The sequence below is a fragment of the Cynocephalus volans genome, chromosome 4 (assembly GCF_027409185.1).
Source record: "Cynocephalus volans isolate mCynVol1 chromosome 4, mCynVol1.pri, whole genome shotgun sequence".
In the NCBI taxonomy this organism is placed as follows: domain Eukaryota; kingdom Metazoa; phylum Chordata; class Mammalia; order Dermoptera; family Cynocephalidae; genus Cynocephalus; species Cynocephalus volans.
This window is the reverse complement of record NC_084463.1, coordinates 103,412,069-103,424,905: the sequence shown is the minus strand read 5'-3', so window position 1 is coordinate 103,424,905 and position 12,837 is coordinate 103,412,069. Positions and strand designations below refer to the sequence as shown.

General features: G+C 42.4%; 1 protein-coding gene across 1 annotated transcript; it reads right to left on the bottom strand.

The window, feature by feature from the left end:
* Window positions 1-11,654: 11,654 nt before the first annotated feature.
* Window positions 11,655-12,629, bottom strand: LOC134377219 (olfactory receptor 51D1-like). Its single transcript, XM_063095851.1, has one exon. It carries the CDS (start codon window positions 12,627-12,629, stop codon window positions 11,655-11,657), a length of 975 nt encoding a protein of 324 aa, XP_062951921.1.
* Window positions 12,630-12,837: the final 208 nt, after the last annotated feature.

Sequence of the window (12,837 nt, the reverse complement as noted above, 5' to 3'; positions counted from 1 at the left end):
ATAGCCTTGCGGGGTAGAGTATTCTTGGTTGGCAATCTCTGTCTCTTAGTATATCATCCCATTCCTTTCTGGCTTTTAGGGTTTGTGTGAGAAGTCTGATGTTGTGATGAGTTAGTCTGATTGGGGCTCCCTTACAGGTGATTTGATATTTCTCTCTTGCAGCTTTTAAGATTCTCTCTTTGTCTTTGAGTTTTGCCAGTTTGACTATAACATGTCTTGGAGAAGATCCTTTTGGGTTGAATACGTTTGGGGATCTATGAGCTTCCTGAATCTGAAGATATGTGTCTTTTCCTATACCTGAGAACTTTTCTGCCACTATTTTGTTGAATATGTTTTCATTGCAATCTCCTTTTTCCTCTCCTTCTGGAATACCCATGACTCTGATATTTGAGTGCTTAAGGTTATCTGATATCTCTCTTAGATTTTCTTCAATGTTTTTAATTCTTTTTTTTTTTTTTTTTTTTTTTTTTTTTTGGTCTGCCTGTTATTTCAGTCAACTCATCTTCAAGGTCAGAAGTTCTCGCTTCTGCTTCTGCAAGCCTGCTGGTAAAACTCTCTGCTGTGTTTTTTTATTTGGTTGAATGAATTCCTCAGTTCAGCAAGCTCTGCTACATTCTTTTTCATAGCATTGATTTCCTATACATCTCTTTTTTCAGGTCCTCTATACTTTTCCTCATTTCATCATGTTGTATAGCTGAGTTTTCTTGTATCTCATTTAGTTTCCTTAGAATTATCACTCGAAATTCCTTGTCAGACATTTCAAGGGCTTCTTGTTCTATAAGATCTAGATTTTGAGGGTTATTACCCTTTGGTGGTATACTTTCTCGATTTTTCATATTTCTGGTATCTTTCCTTTGATGTTTAGTCATTGTGGCAGGGGATTTCACAGTCCACTGGTTTGACACTATTCTCTGGCTAGGATGCTGCTGGGGCTGCCAATTTGGTACGGCTGCCTCAGTGTCTGCTTGGTTGCCCACTAGTGCCTTGGGTGCATGATTGTCTTGGGTGCATGATCACCTCAGATTTGGGCCTCGCCGGGGAAGCGCCTCTCCAGTCAGCATGCACTCGGCTGGGCTAGGGATGGAGTCAGGCGGTGGTGGCAAGGCCTACCTGCTGGGTTACGTGCTGGCACTGCAGAGCATATAGTCCCCAAGGATCGTGGGCCTCTCTGGCAGGGTGCCTCTCTGATCAGCGTGCACTTGGTGGGGCTGGGGACGGACTCGGGTTGCAGCAGAGAGGCCTACCTGCCAGGTCATGTGCTGACACCACAGAGCAGGTGGTCTCCGCAGAACTTGGGCTTCTCCAGCTGGGCCCCTCTCTGATCCAAAATAGTTATACTTAATAAGCCACAAAATAAAATAAAATGGGACCATAAAAAGTATTCAATTAATTTAAAAAGGGGGGCAGAAATAAAAGCAAAAGGAGGAAAAAGAACAGCTGTTAAAAATAGAAAACAAGTACGTAAATGATAGATTTAATCCTAATGCTATTCATAATCACAATAAATGTAGATGGTCTAAATACCCCCAATTAAAAAGCAGACATCTTCAGATTAAATAAAAATGGAAGATTGACAGAATCTTTTTTGTACATATGCTGTCTACAAAAAAGTCACTCCAAGCATAAAGCCACAAATAGATTAAAAGTAAAAAAGGGGGAAAAATATACGTAATCACACTAATCATAAGAAAGCTAAAGTGGCTTTATTAATATCAGACAGTGTAGATATCAGAGCAAAGAATATTTTCACAAATAAAGAAAAAACTGATGTAACTACAAGAAGAAATAGAGAAACTCAAAATTATAGTCAAAGATTTCAATACTTCTCTCAACAACTGACAGAACATATGTAACGATGAAAGACAATGCTTTTCCCCTAACATTATACATAATACAGTCTATACTTAAGATTTCTGTTCACAATGTTCTGGTGTTTCAAGTCAATGCAATAAAACAAAAGAAAAACAAATCAAAGGCATCCCCATTGGAGAGAAAGAAGTTAAATTGTCTTTATTCATAGATAGCATGATCATCTATGTGGAAAATCTCTTGAAATATACAAAAAAAATTCTTAGAAACAAGAAGTGAATTTTGCCAGCTTCAAGATTCCAGTTAAATATAGAGAAATCAATCATAGTTTTTATACTAGTAATGGACAATCTTAAGGTTTAAATCAATAAGCAATGCCATTTATATAATTAAATTAGCATCAAAAATATAAAATATCTAAAGATAAATATGATCAAATATGTGAAAAATCTGTACAATGAAAACTAGAAAACATTTCTGACAGAAATTCATAAAGAGACCTTTAATAAGAGAGATACCTTGTTCATGGGTTGGAAGACTTAATGATATTAATTCCCTCAAAATTGACCAAAAGATTTAATATAATCCAAATCAAACTCCCAGAAGGCCATTTTGCACAAATTTTAAAACCGCTGCTAGAATTCATACGGAAACACAAATAGGCAGACCAACTTTGAAAATAAGAAACAAAGTCAGAGGTCTTAATTTCAGGACATCTTATAATGCTACAGTAATCTAAACAATGTGGTATTGGTATAAAGCTAGGCAAATAAGGGCTGGCCTGTTAGCTCAGTTGATTAGAGCATGGTGTAGCAACATCAAGGTCAAGGGTTTGGATCCCCACACAGACTAGCCACCAAAAACATACAAAGAAAAATAGGTAGTGAAGCAGAATAGTCTAGAATTAGACACAGACATAGCATATACATAAATAACTGATTTTCTACAAAGGTGCAAAGGCAATATAGTTGAGGATAGACGATCCAATGGTGCTAAAAGTAGATATTCATATGGAAATAAATTAACTTTGATTAATTCCTCATACTACATACAAAACCTACTCAAAATGAATCATAGAGCTAAATGTAAAACCTAAAACTACAAAAAATTTAGGAAAAAAAATCATGGGTTTTTGGTGACTTTTGGATTAAGTGATGAATTTTTCTTACAGACATCACTAAAAGTGTGATCCATAAAATCACTTGATAAATGAAACTTTATCAAAGTAAGAACATCTAATTTTCAAAAACTGTTAAAAACAGTAAAAGATAAGTCACAGATTGCTGGGGCGGAAGGATACAAAGCATGTATCTGACAGGAATTGTATACATACTATGTTTTTAGAAATACAAACTCAATTATAACAAAACAAACAAAACTATAGAAAAAATGGCAAAGAACTCATAGATGGCACATAGTTCTTGAAAACATATTCAACATCACTATTTGTTAGTGAAATGCCAATTAAAACCACAATGACATACTACTTCCTACCTACTATAATGGCTATTTATAGCTCTTCCTAAGCCCTATCAGGTCTCTTTCTTGTTCAAGTACTGCATTAGTCACCCCAAAGTGTCTCAGGCAATCTCCACGTCCCTGCCTGATCCTAGCCACAGGGAACACAGGGATGCTGGTCAGACTCAGGGCAGATCCCAGTGGGGAGGCAGGAAGCAGGAGGCAGGAGGCTGGCTGGGAGGCAGAGGGTGGCATCTCTTCTCCCCCATCCTCTGCGACATGAAGCCCTGAATCCTTATGGCATTCTGGAGTTTAGCTCTTGCAGACACAGAAACTGCAGAGGCACCTCCCTTTGGCTGCATATTTTTGCCATTACTTGATGATATATTTGCATGCAGCTCCTTGCAGAGCGCTTCCTCCCAAGCCATATATGGTGATTTCATTGCACCACAAACTGAGGCTTCTATTTGCAGTCAGTGATCAAGGCTCCTTCCTGACTTCCTCCTGCCCATCCCCACATCCCACCCTTTTTTTGTGGACCACCTAGCCTGCCCTGAGCTCCCTGAAAGATCTCTTCTCTCAAAAGAGAAGAAAATGTGGTTGGTCCCAGCAACTTACCAGCCTCATCTGAAAGGAAGGACTGGAGATATGAGCCAAGTTTTTGTATCTTAAGCCCAGTGAGCTGTGACTTCTGAGGCCGAGGGAAGGAAGAGGGAGCTTCAGGACAAGGGATGGGCAAAGGGGCCAACAACCAAGCACTCAGTGCCTTTTCACCTTCCTGTGCCTTTCTTCATGCTGTTCTCTTGCCTGGACTGCATGCCCTGGACCATTGCTGGAAATCTCCAGCAGGCCACCAACATGACCTGGCAGCCCCTGGCTGCCTTGAGCACTTTGATCAATTTCCACAAATCCCTAGTGAAAGAGTTGAGTGCAGGGTTTCTTATCCTGAACTTTCTGGGGAAAAAGGACAGAAAGGTGGAGGGCGTCTGAGGTTCTATTTGCATAGCAAGTGGTCAGGTGGCCTACGTCCCAGAAACTAAGATCTTTCCAAACTATAGCCTCACCATTCCCCAAGTCCCAAACAAGGGGACTTAGGTCCCTTGAATGAAGCTTCTGAGGGTTTCAGAGATAACTCGTTCTAGGCTCTCCTTCAGAGTCAATGGCCTTCTCAGTCGCAGCCTCAGGGTTGCCCACCTCAGAGTAGCAAGGGACCACCTAATACGAGCTGTCACTGAGCTCCTGCTTTATGCCAGGCTGCCTGTGGGTCCTGCTGGAATAAAGACTCAAAGGCCCAGAAATGGTTTTTGGAGAGAAGGGGACTGAGATAAATGTGACCCTTCTGTCCCACTCATAGGGCTGGCATGCACACTACCACCCTGCATGGAAGAGGTAGAGGAAATTGAACATGAGATGTGCATACCAGACACCAGCCTGAACATCCCAGGGCTACTACTGAGCTGTGATCTACACTGACAATCTAGCACAACTATTTTTATCTCCATTTGGTTTCTGTTCTAGGAAATGCATTCCAGACTGTCTCTCCACAGAGCACACACAATTACATCCTTGAGAGTGCAAGACCCCAGAAGATGCCATCAGGGATGGCTGAGTTAGCCTTAGTGAAGGATAAGTTAGCTTCTGCCAGTGCTGGAGGCCTCTGGAATGACTCCCCAGGGATGAGTGATCCAGGGGCAGGGTGGGGACATGAGCACCAAGCAGGGACTGCCCCTTTCCTGGCCTGAGCTTAAGACCCTCATCCAAGCTCCTCTTAAAACAAGGCTCTCTCCCACTTCCACTTTTTAAATTAAGAACTTTAAAACTCAGATAGAAAGGCACACAGAACATTACATCCTAAAAAATAACTATAAGCCAACACCCACGTGCTCACCACTCATATCAGGAAATGAATAGTCAGCCTCCCAAGCCCCTTGAATGTCCCTATCTGATCATACGCATCTCCCTCTCCCCTAGACTTATATGGCATCTACTTCTTTTCCCTTAAGTTTTACCATATGAATTTGCACCTCTAAAAAGAACAGTTTAGTTTAACCCATTTTGAGCTTTATACAAACAAATCATATTCTTAGGTTTCTAAGTATCTTGCATATTTTGTTCAGTTATGTTTGTGAGATTCCTCCACGTGATTGTGTGTATGTAGCTATGGTGCATACATTTGACAACACTATAGTATTCCACTGGATAGATGTGCCACTTCTTTTTTCACACATTTCTCCAAGTCATAGAGTATGTGTGTCTTCACCTTACTAGATAATAACAAATGTTTTTCCAAGTGATTGCACCTCTTCTTGCTCTCTCTGTTGGGCAACTGCAGCAGCTCTGCTGGGGGAAGGAGGCCAGGGTTTCAGAATTGCTAGTCCCACAGAGGTGCTTCAGGAAGAAGAATGTCTGTTGAGAAATCCATCATGTGTTCCTTTTCCTGTCTCACTTATAGGACCTGTCAGCTTCTGCTATTACAGCTCTCCATAGCTGAACCCAGTAGTCCCCAACCTTGGGCATACTTCACTGGTGCTTCCAGACTCATCTGGTCAAGGACATGGTGGGCACTTGTCTTCTGAAGGCTATTCCAACGGGAGTGGGACTCCAGCCAGAGGACAGGAAGTCAGAGGAGACTGACCAATGTGGGGGCTTGAGCAAGACTGATGGCAGGATGGCACGGCCAAGTGTGGGATCTGAGGCATGATAGCTCCTTGTGGCAGCCTGAGACAAGCAGAGAGAAGAGATTATTAGGACTCTCGCTAGCCTCAGAAACTTAGAACACACCCTGAATTGCATTTAGCATAGCATATCACTTATAAATCTTCCTATTATGACCAAAGAACCAACTTGAATAGTCTTAACATGTTATGTGTTGACAAGGATGCCAAGAAATTGTAACTATTCTTGACTGTCGGACGGAATGTAAAATAGTACAACCATTGGAAAAATAGCTAAAATACTATAATAATAGTATAACTATTAGTATAACTAGCTTAATATGCAATAGTCAAACCTGGAAACTTCTTAAATGTTCATCAACAAGTGAATGGATAAACAAACTATGACATAATTACACAATGGAATACTCCTACTTAGAAAGTATTGAGTTATTTACACATGCCACAATGTGGATGAAACTCAAAATAATTGTACTGAGTAAAATAAACCAGACAAAAAAAGAAGTACATACTGTGTACTTCTACTTACATAAAATTCAAGGAAACACACACTAATAGAGAGTGACATAAGCATTTCAGTGGTTATTGTATACTGGAGCACAGGGTGGTCAGGAGACATAGGTGTGAGGAATGTCAAAGGGGCACAAGGAAATGTTTGGGGATGGTGTATGTATTTATTGTGGTGACACTTTTACAAGTGTTTCCATAGTTAAGATATATGAAATTACACATTTTAGAACAGGGCACTTTGTTGTATACCAAATATACATCAGTAAACTATTAAATATTAAATAAAATTATGCTATGGGGTTTCTACATTTCTTGCTTATTTTTCTCTGTTATATTTATGAGATTCATCCATATGACATTTCCAGGGCTGGAGCTAGGAAATACCTATGTTCTCTTACTACAGGTCTTAGATGATTAAAAATGTCCAAGATCAGATGCTGTGACAGCCATGGAGGTATGACCCTTAACTTCTTTCATGGTAACATGCTGGGAGCACAACTGACAAAGAACCCCAACTGCTGCCTCTTAGGTTCCACCCCAATGTTAGCAGGAAGGCCACATTTCCCCCAAGCTACTCCCATCAGTGACTTCATGCTGACCCATTCCTGCCAACGTGGGACCCCAATGAGCAACCTCTGGGGACTGTCTTTCAGCCAGGCTGAAACTTTCTGAGAATGGCACCGTGGGCTATGACTCTCCATTTGCTTTCTCCTTTCACATGTGTCAGCTCATAAAATGTTCTGAAGGTCCTACCCACCTACTTCTGTTCCTTCTCTCTATTATATGTTACAGGATTTCTCAAAAAAAAATCTCTTGCACACCCGATCTCATCTTGACAACTGCTTCTTAGAGGACCTGAACTCACACAGATACCAGTCTACTGGGAAATCAGCCTGTCTGGAACCACTCTCAGCTCTGTTGGGGCCGAGTATCCTGATAAAATCCCCTGTGCCATAAGATTTTTTAGAATCAGTAGTGAGCTTAGGAGGACAATACTTGTCTCCCAAACAAGGAGAAGTGCTCCTTGACATCATGGAAATATCCAGTGATTCCTCCAACATCCGACATCAACTGGTGAAGACATGGTGTCAGCCCATTCCAGCAATCGTTTCCTTTACTCATTCAAAGACCAGGGTTGGGCTGGGATGACAACAGTAAACCTGAGTCTCTGCAGAAGCCACAGTGCAGAAACAGAGGATCCCTCATTTGCTCTCTAAAACTTGCCTGTAATGTTTTTCCAAGGCCAAGTGCACCACTCTGTATGCTGACGGATGGAGTTGGAAGACAGTAGGTCTTAGGGAGAGAATATGGATCTCCTTTTCCACGGAGGATGGGAACAGAGAACTTGTGGGTTTTACTTGAAAAATTACCTATCCCAAAAATATGGCTATGGGAGGCTGTGGATCACCCACCAACCCGTCTAATCACCATGGTAATAAATAAATAAATAAAGGTTCAAATGGCCCCTTCCTGGGCGAAGCGGAAGGAGCAGCACTGAAATGGGGCACACCACTAGGGGGTGGTTCTGAGGCATCCCTGACCCAATACAAGTTTTTCACACCTGTTACCATGTATTAACGGAATCATCACATCTGAGGTTCAAGAAATGTGACATGGGGAAAAAGGACTTTTAGAATTGAGTCACTGTTGTGCTTTCAGCTACATGACCTTGGGGTTGTCACTTAACTCTTAAGAGCTTTCGTTTGCTTATCTGTAAAATGGGAGTGGAAACACTATCCAAAATATAATGTTGTTTTTAGATCATATTGGATCATTAATAGCTGGGAAAATTACTTTGTGGACTTCATAAAATAACACAGGACAAACTCAGGGTTAAAATTCATTGAGAAAGGAACAAGAGATGAGAGTAGATGGGGGGAATAAGAGTGAATCTGTTTATTTAAAGGGAGCCATAACCCATTCTGTCTCTTCCTGTCTCTGAGCAGCCGCAGCCAAACAGGCTCTGAAAACATCATAATGGATAAGACCTGGTCCCCCCTCAAGAGAGACAGGCAACTGTCATTGGAATATTTAAGTTCTATGACAGGATAAACAGACACTTATTATACAACTAATTAAGCTCAGAGAGTCAGACATGCAGTTGGTTTATAAAGGTTTATGTTTTATCATAGAGGAAAGCGCAGAGACTGTGGGAGCCTAGAGGAAGCCCTTAATCTAGGCTGGCAGTTAGCCAAGTTTTCTAGCAAAGCAGCGATCAGCCTAGTGGCCACAAGTTATCCAAGTAAAGAGATTCTAAAAAATTCATGCATGTCCCAAGACTTCCTGAGAAAGAAGACCACAGGTTAGCTTAAAACCCGTTACATTTCAATCTAGACAAGAGAATAGCTTCTGGTCTTGGCACAGAGGTTGGTTATGAAGGGTGAGGCCTGCTGTACTTTGAATACTATCCCCTAGGATGGAATGAACATGCCTCATTTTTTTCATTTTTATTTAAAACAACCATCACCAACATTTATTTAGCGCTCTCTGTTTTCCATGTGTATTCACACCTATTACTCAAGTTAATCCCCAAACTATCCAACAAGGTCCACATTATATTTCTGTTCTACGGTGTTTACAGTTTCCAAAATTACTAAGGTTCAGTCGGTTAAGCAACTGGCCCTAAAATCAAAGCTAGTGATGATTCTAACCTCTGTCCCATCTAATTCCCACTCCACACTGCCTCTTCTGCTGATGTAGATACTGACCATGTCTACAGAAACCTCTTGGCAAGGTTATGCTTTCTTTGAATTTCATTGCTAAATCGGATCCCGGCACAGGGAAATAAGATTTAAGTTCTCTGAAATTTTGTAAAACCAATTTATTATGAGATAAAGAGGGTTTTGTTTTTTGGTTTTTGGTTTTTCGTTTTGTTTTTTAATAAAAAAAACAAAATTTATTGCTTACAGTTTCTGAGGCTAGGAAGTCAAAGTCCAGGGAACACAGCTAGTGAAGGTCTTGGTGGTGGTGACAGTGATGGCAGGGTATCACATTGTGAAAATGGTGGATGGAGCAGAGACAGCAGAGAGAGAGCTAAAGAAGGTTTGGTTTTTTTTTGTTTGTTTTTGGTTTTGTGTTTTTTAATGTATGAATAGCAGTAAGTCAGGACAGCCACACACTGGTGATGTACTGCACAATTCCAGAGCCCCATCCACATAGACCATGATGTGAATGGTGTTTCCTAGACTTGTACAATAAGACAACCACAATAAGATCACATCTTGCATGTTTACAGCACTTTACAATTTACAAAGGGTGCACACAGTATTTAAGGTTTACAACATCACTGCTGTTGCCGTGTCTCTTCACAAAGAAGACAAAATGAGGCCTAGAGAGGTTGTAAGTTATGCCATTTTATGATGTTTCCAGGATTTTATCCTTATGAGTATTGGCTCAGTATTACTTCCTCTGCCTCAAATGAATCTACATTGTTTTCTACCTATAATTCTTCAGTGTGAATGTTTTTGACCTAATGGACTCCAGGAGATGGAAGCTCAGTGAGTAGCTGCCATGAGACGCACCCCAGGAGCTCCCCGAGCCTCCACAATGTCACATGTTTGTCTTCTCCTGTCCTTGCTTCCCCAAAGGGATCAACAGACACTCCACTCAATCAAGGCCTTTTAAACATGCAGGCAGAGCAGCAAGAAAGGGAAGGGAGAGGTGAAGACACTGTGGCCTGCTGTTGAAGCAGGGGGACAGGGCTTTAGGGAGGCCAAGCCTCAGGCAGAGCAGGTGAGGGAGGAGGGAAGAGGTGACAGGAGCACCTGAAATCCTGGTGGTCAGGAGGAAGAAGGTGTACTCTGGCCTTTGAGATAGTGGAAATCTATGACCCCAGGCTGACCCCAGGCCAAGAAACGGGGCCTCTGAGACTCATGTTTCTCAACTTTAGAAATTATTTCTACTACTCACAATCAGTCTTCTTCAGTCTTCTACCTTCACCCCCAAGTACATAAAGACACCATACATCAATCCATGCCCAGGGACACAGATGCTGTATACACACTGGGCCACATAACACACACCCAGTACACAAAGGAAATGTGATCTAAAACACATGCACCAGACATATGCCCTAACAAACAATCATCACAAACAAAGCATACACGCAGACACACACACAATTCAGACACTGCATTCCACCTACCTATGACTAAAGACACATATACCACACAAGATGACTTTATGTCACAATACTAAGCACAGTAAACATGTACTCAAAGATAAACACTGTATATGCAAAAAGGTGTAACCATCCCAATACTATACATTCCACACACTCATGCACCACATTCTACATATGACAAATATGAGGAAGAGATAGAGGCAGCTTTCTCATCAGATACACATAAAGATACCGCCCACTACACAGATGCAGACTCCGAAATTCTCACACAGATGCATATCACATACCAACTAACAGTTACCACACAAATACCGTAAATGTATAATCAGAGACATGACCCATGAAACATATACATGCCAAGACACAGCTACCACACTCACCAAGACCGAATGTGTACATATTCCACTCTCTCTCACACACATGCACTAAAAATCACATATTTCCACATAAATGTACCTATACACTCTCATCCAAAACCAGAACACACAGCATCTTCGTGGACAAATAGTCTCCACAGAGCCACTCAGCTGCACATTGGCAGATTCCACATAAACAAACCCACATGCACACAGAAACATAAACATTTCATGTGAGCTGCCTCCTCTCCTGTCACAGTTTCCTTCCAACTACAATCCCCCAAATACCTTCATTAACCCATAATTATCACTGTGTACCTACTTTGGGTCATGAGCAGTTAAGTTTTAGAGCCAACACAGATTCAGTGGCATGGACACACGGGGGCAAAAATAATATCATACTTCAAGACTGGCATGAATCATGAGGTGTGGGATTCATAGCCTTCCCACGTCAAAACTGCATGCATTTTCTAGTTGGGAAAGGGGGAGAAAGCAAGGCCACCACAGCAGAGAGACTAGGGCAATCATTCCCCAGAATGGCCAGTACAGACTGAGCCATAGCTCTTCTGTATTGACACATTGCTGGAGCCAGAAATACAAGATCTATTTAGATCATGGGAAGCAGACATCCCAGTGGGTTGGATGTTTCAGTCTCCAAGACATCTGACAGAATGCTAATCCTCCTATCATGGTAGTACTGAGGACACTGGGGTGGGTATCCTCTCACCTGCCATCGTGTAAGAACATATGGAAAACCCTTGAACGGATCTCCTTGGTCTTGGCTCCATAGACAATGGGGTTGACCACAGGTGGTAGCAGTAGATAGATATCAGCCATAACCACATGGAGCAGGGAGGTGGGGCCGCCCAGCCTGTGCACCACTGAGAGCCCAATGAGGGGCACATAGAAGACCAGGACAGCACAGAGATGGGAGATGCAGGTGTTGAAAGCCTTGAGTGCTGCTCCCCGAGAGGACAGCTCCAACACAGCCCGCAAGATGAGGATGTAGGAGAAGCCAATGAAGAGGGAGTCCACGCCCATGACTGACAGGATGATGAAGAGTCCATAGACTACATTGACCATGGTGTCAGTACAGGACAGCTTCATAATATCTTGGTGCAGGCAGAAGGAGTGTGTGACAGTAAGCGCTCGGCAGTATGACAACCGCTTCAAGATGAAGGGCAGTGGGAAGAAGAATACAAATCCCCTGGTCAGGGTGGCCAGTCCGATCTTGGTCACAGTAGGCCCTGTGAGCACAGAAGCATGGTGCAATGGGTGGCAGATGGCCACAAAGCGGTCAAAAGCTATGGCCAGCAACACAGCTGACTCCATGGCTGACAGAGCATGAATAAGGAACATCTGGGTCAGGCAAAAGTTGAACTCAATCTCCTGGATGCCTGTCAGGAAAAGGCTGGCCATCTTGGGCATGGTGACAGAGGAGAGAACTAGGTCAATGGTGGAAAGCATGGCCAGGAAGAGGTACATGGGCTCATGCAGACACCTTTCCACGCGGATGATGAGGACAATGGCCAGGTTGCCCAGGGTGGCCAAGGCATACATAAAACACAGTGGGAAAGCCAGCCAAAAGTGGATGTTGGGCCCCAGGCCAGGGATGCCCACCAGGAGGAAGTGTGCTGGGTGGACCAGAGTTCCATTTGGAGTGGCCATGACAGGGACTAAAAGTAGGGGCTTCTGCATCCCAAATCCAAAGTCTAGGAAAGGGAAAAGGAGAAACATCATTCACTCATGGCTAAGAGGAAAGAAAGAACTATAAGGAAAAGGCATTGGAGCAGTGACAGTAGCAAACAGAGGTTTAAGTGTTTCCAGTAATTCTGAACCCCAGCCTCTCTCTGCTCTGGTTCTCCTTATATACAACTCCCTGCACTCCCTGAACCTTGCCCTCACC

What these genes read in the sequence shown, in the direction of transcription:
- LOC134377219 (XM_063095851.1), bottom strand. Translation starts at nt 12,629, where the DNA reads ATGCAGAAGCCCCTACTTTTAGTCCCTGTCATGGCCACTCCAAATGGA.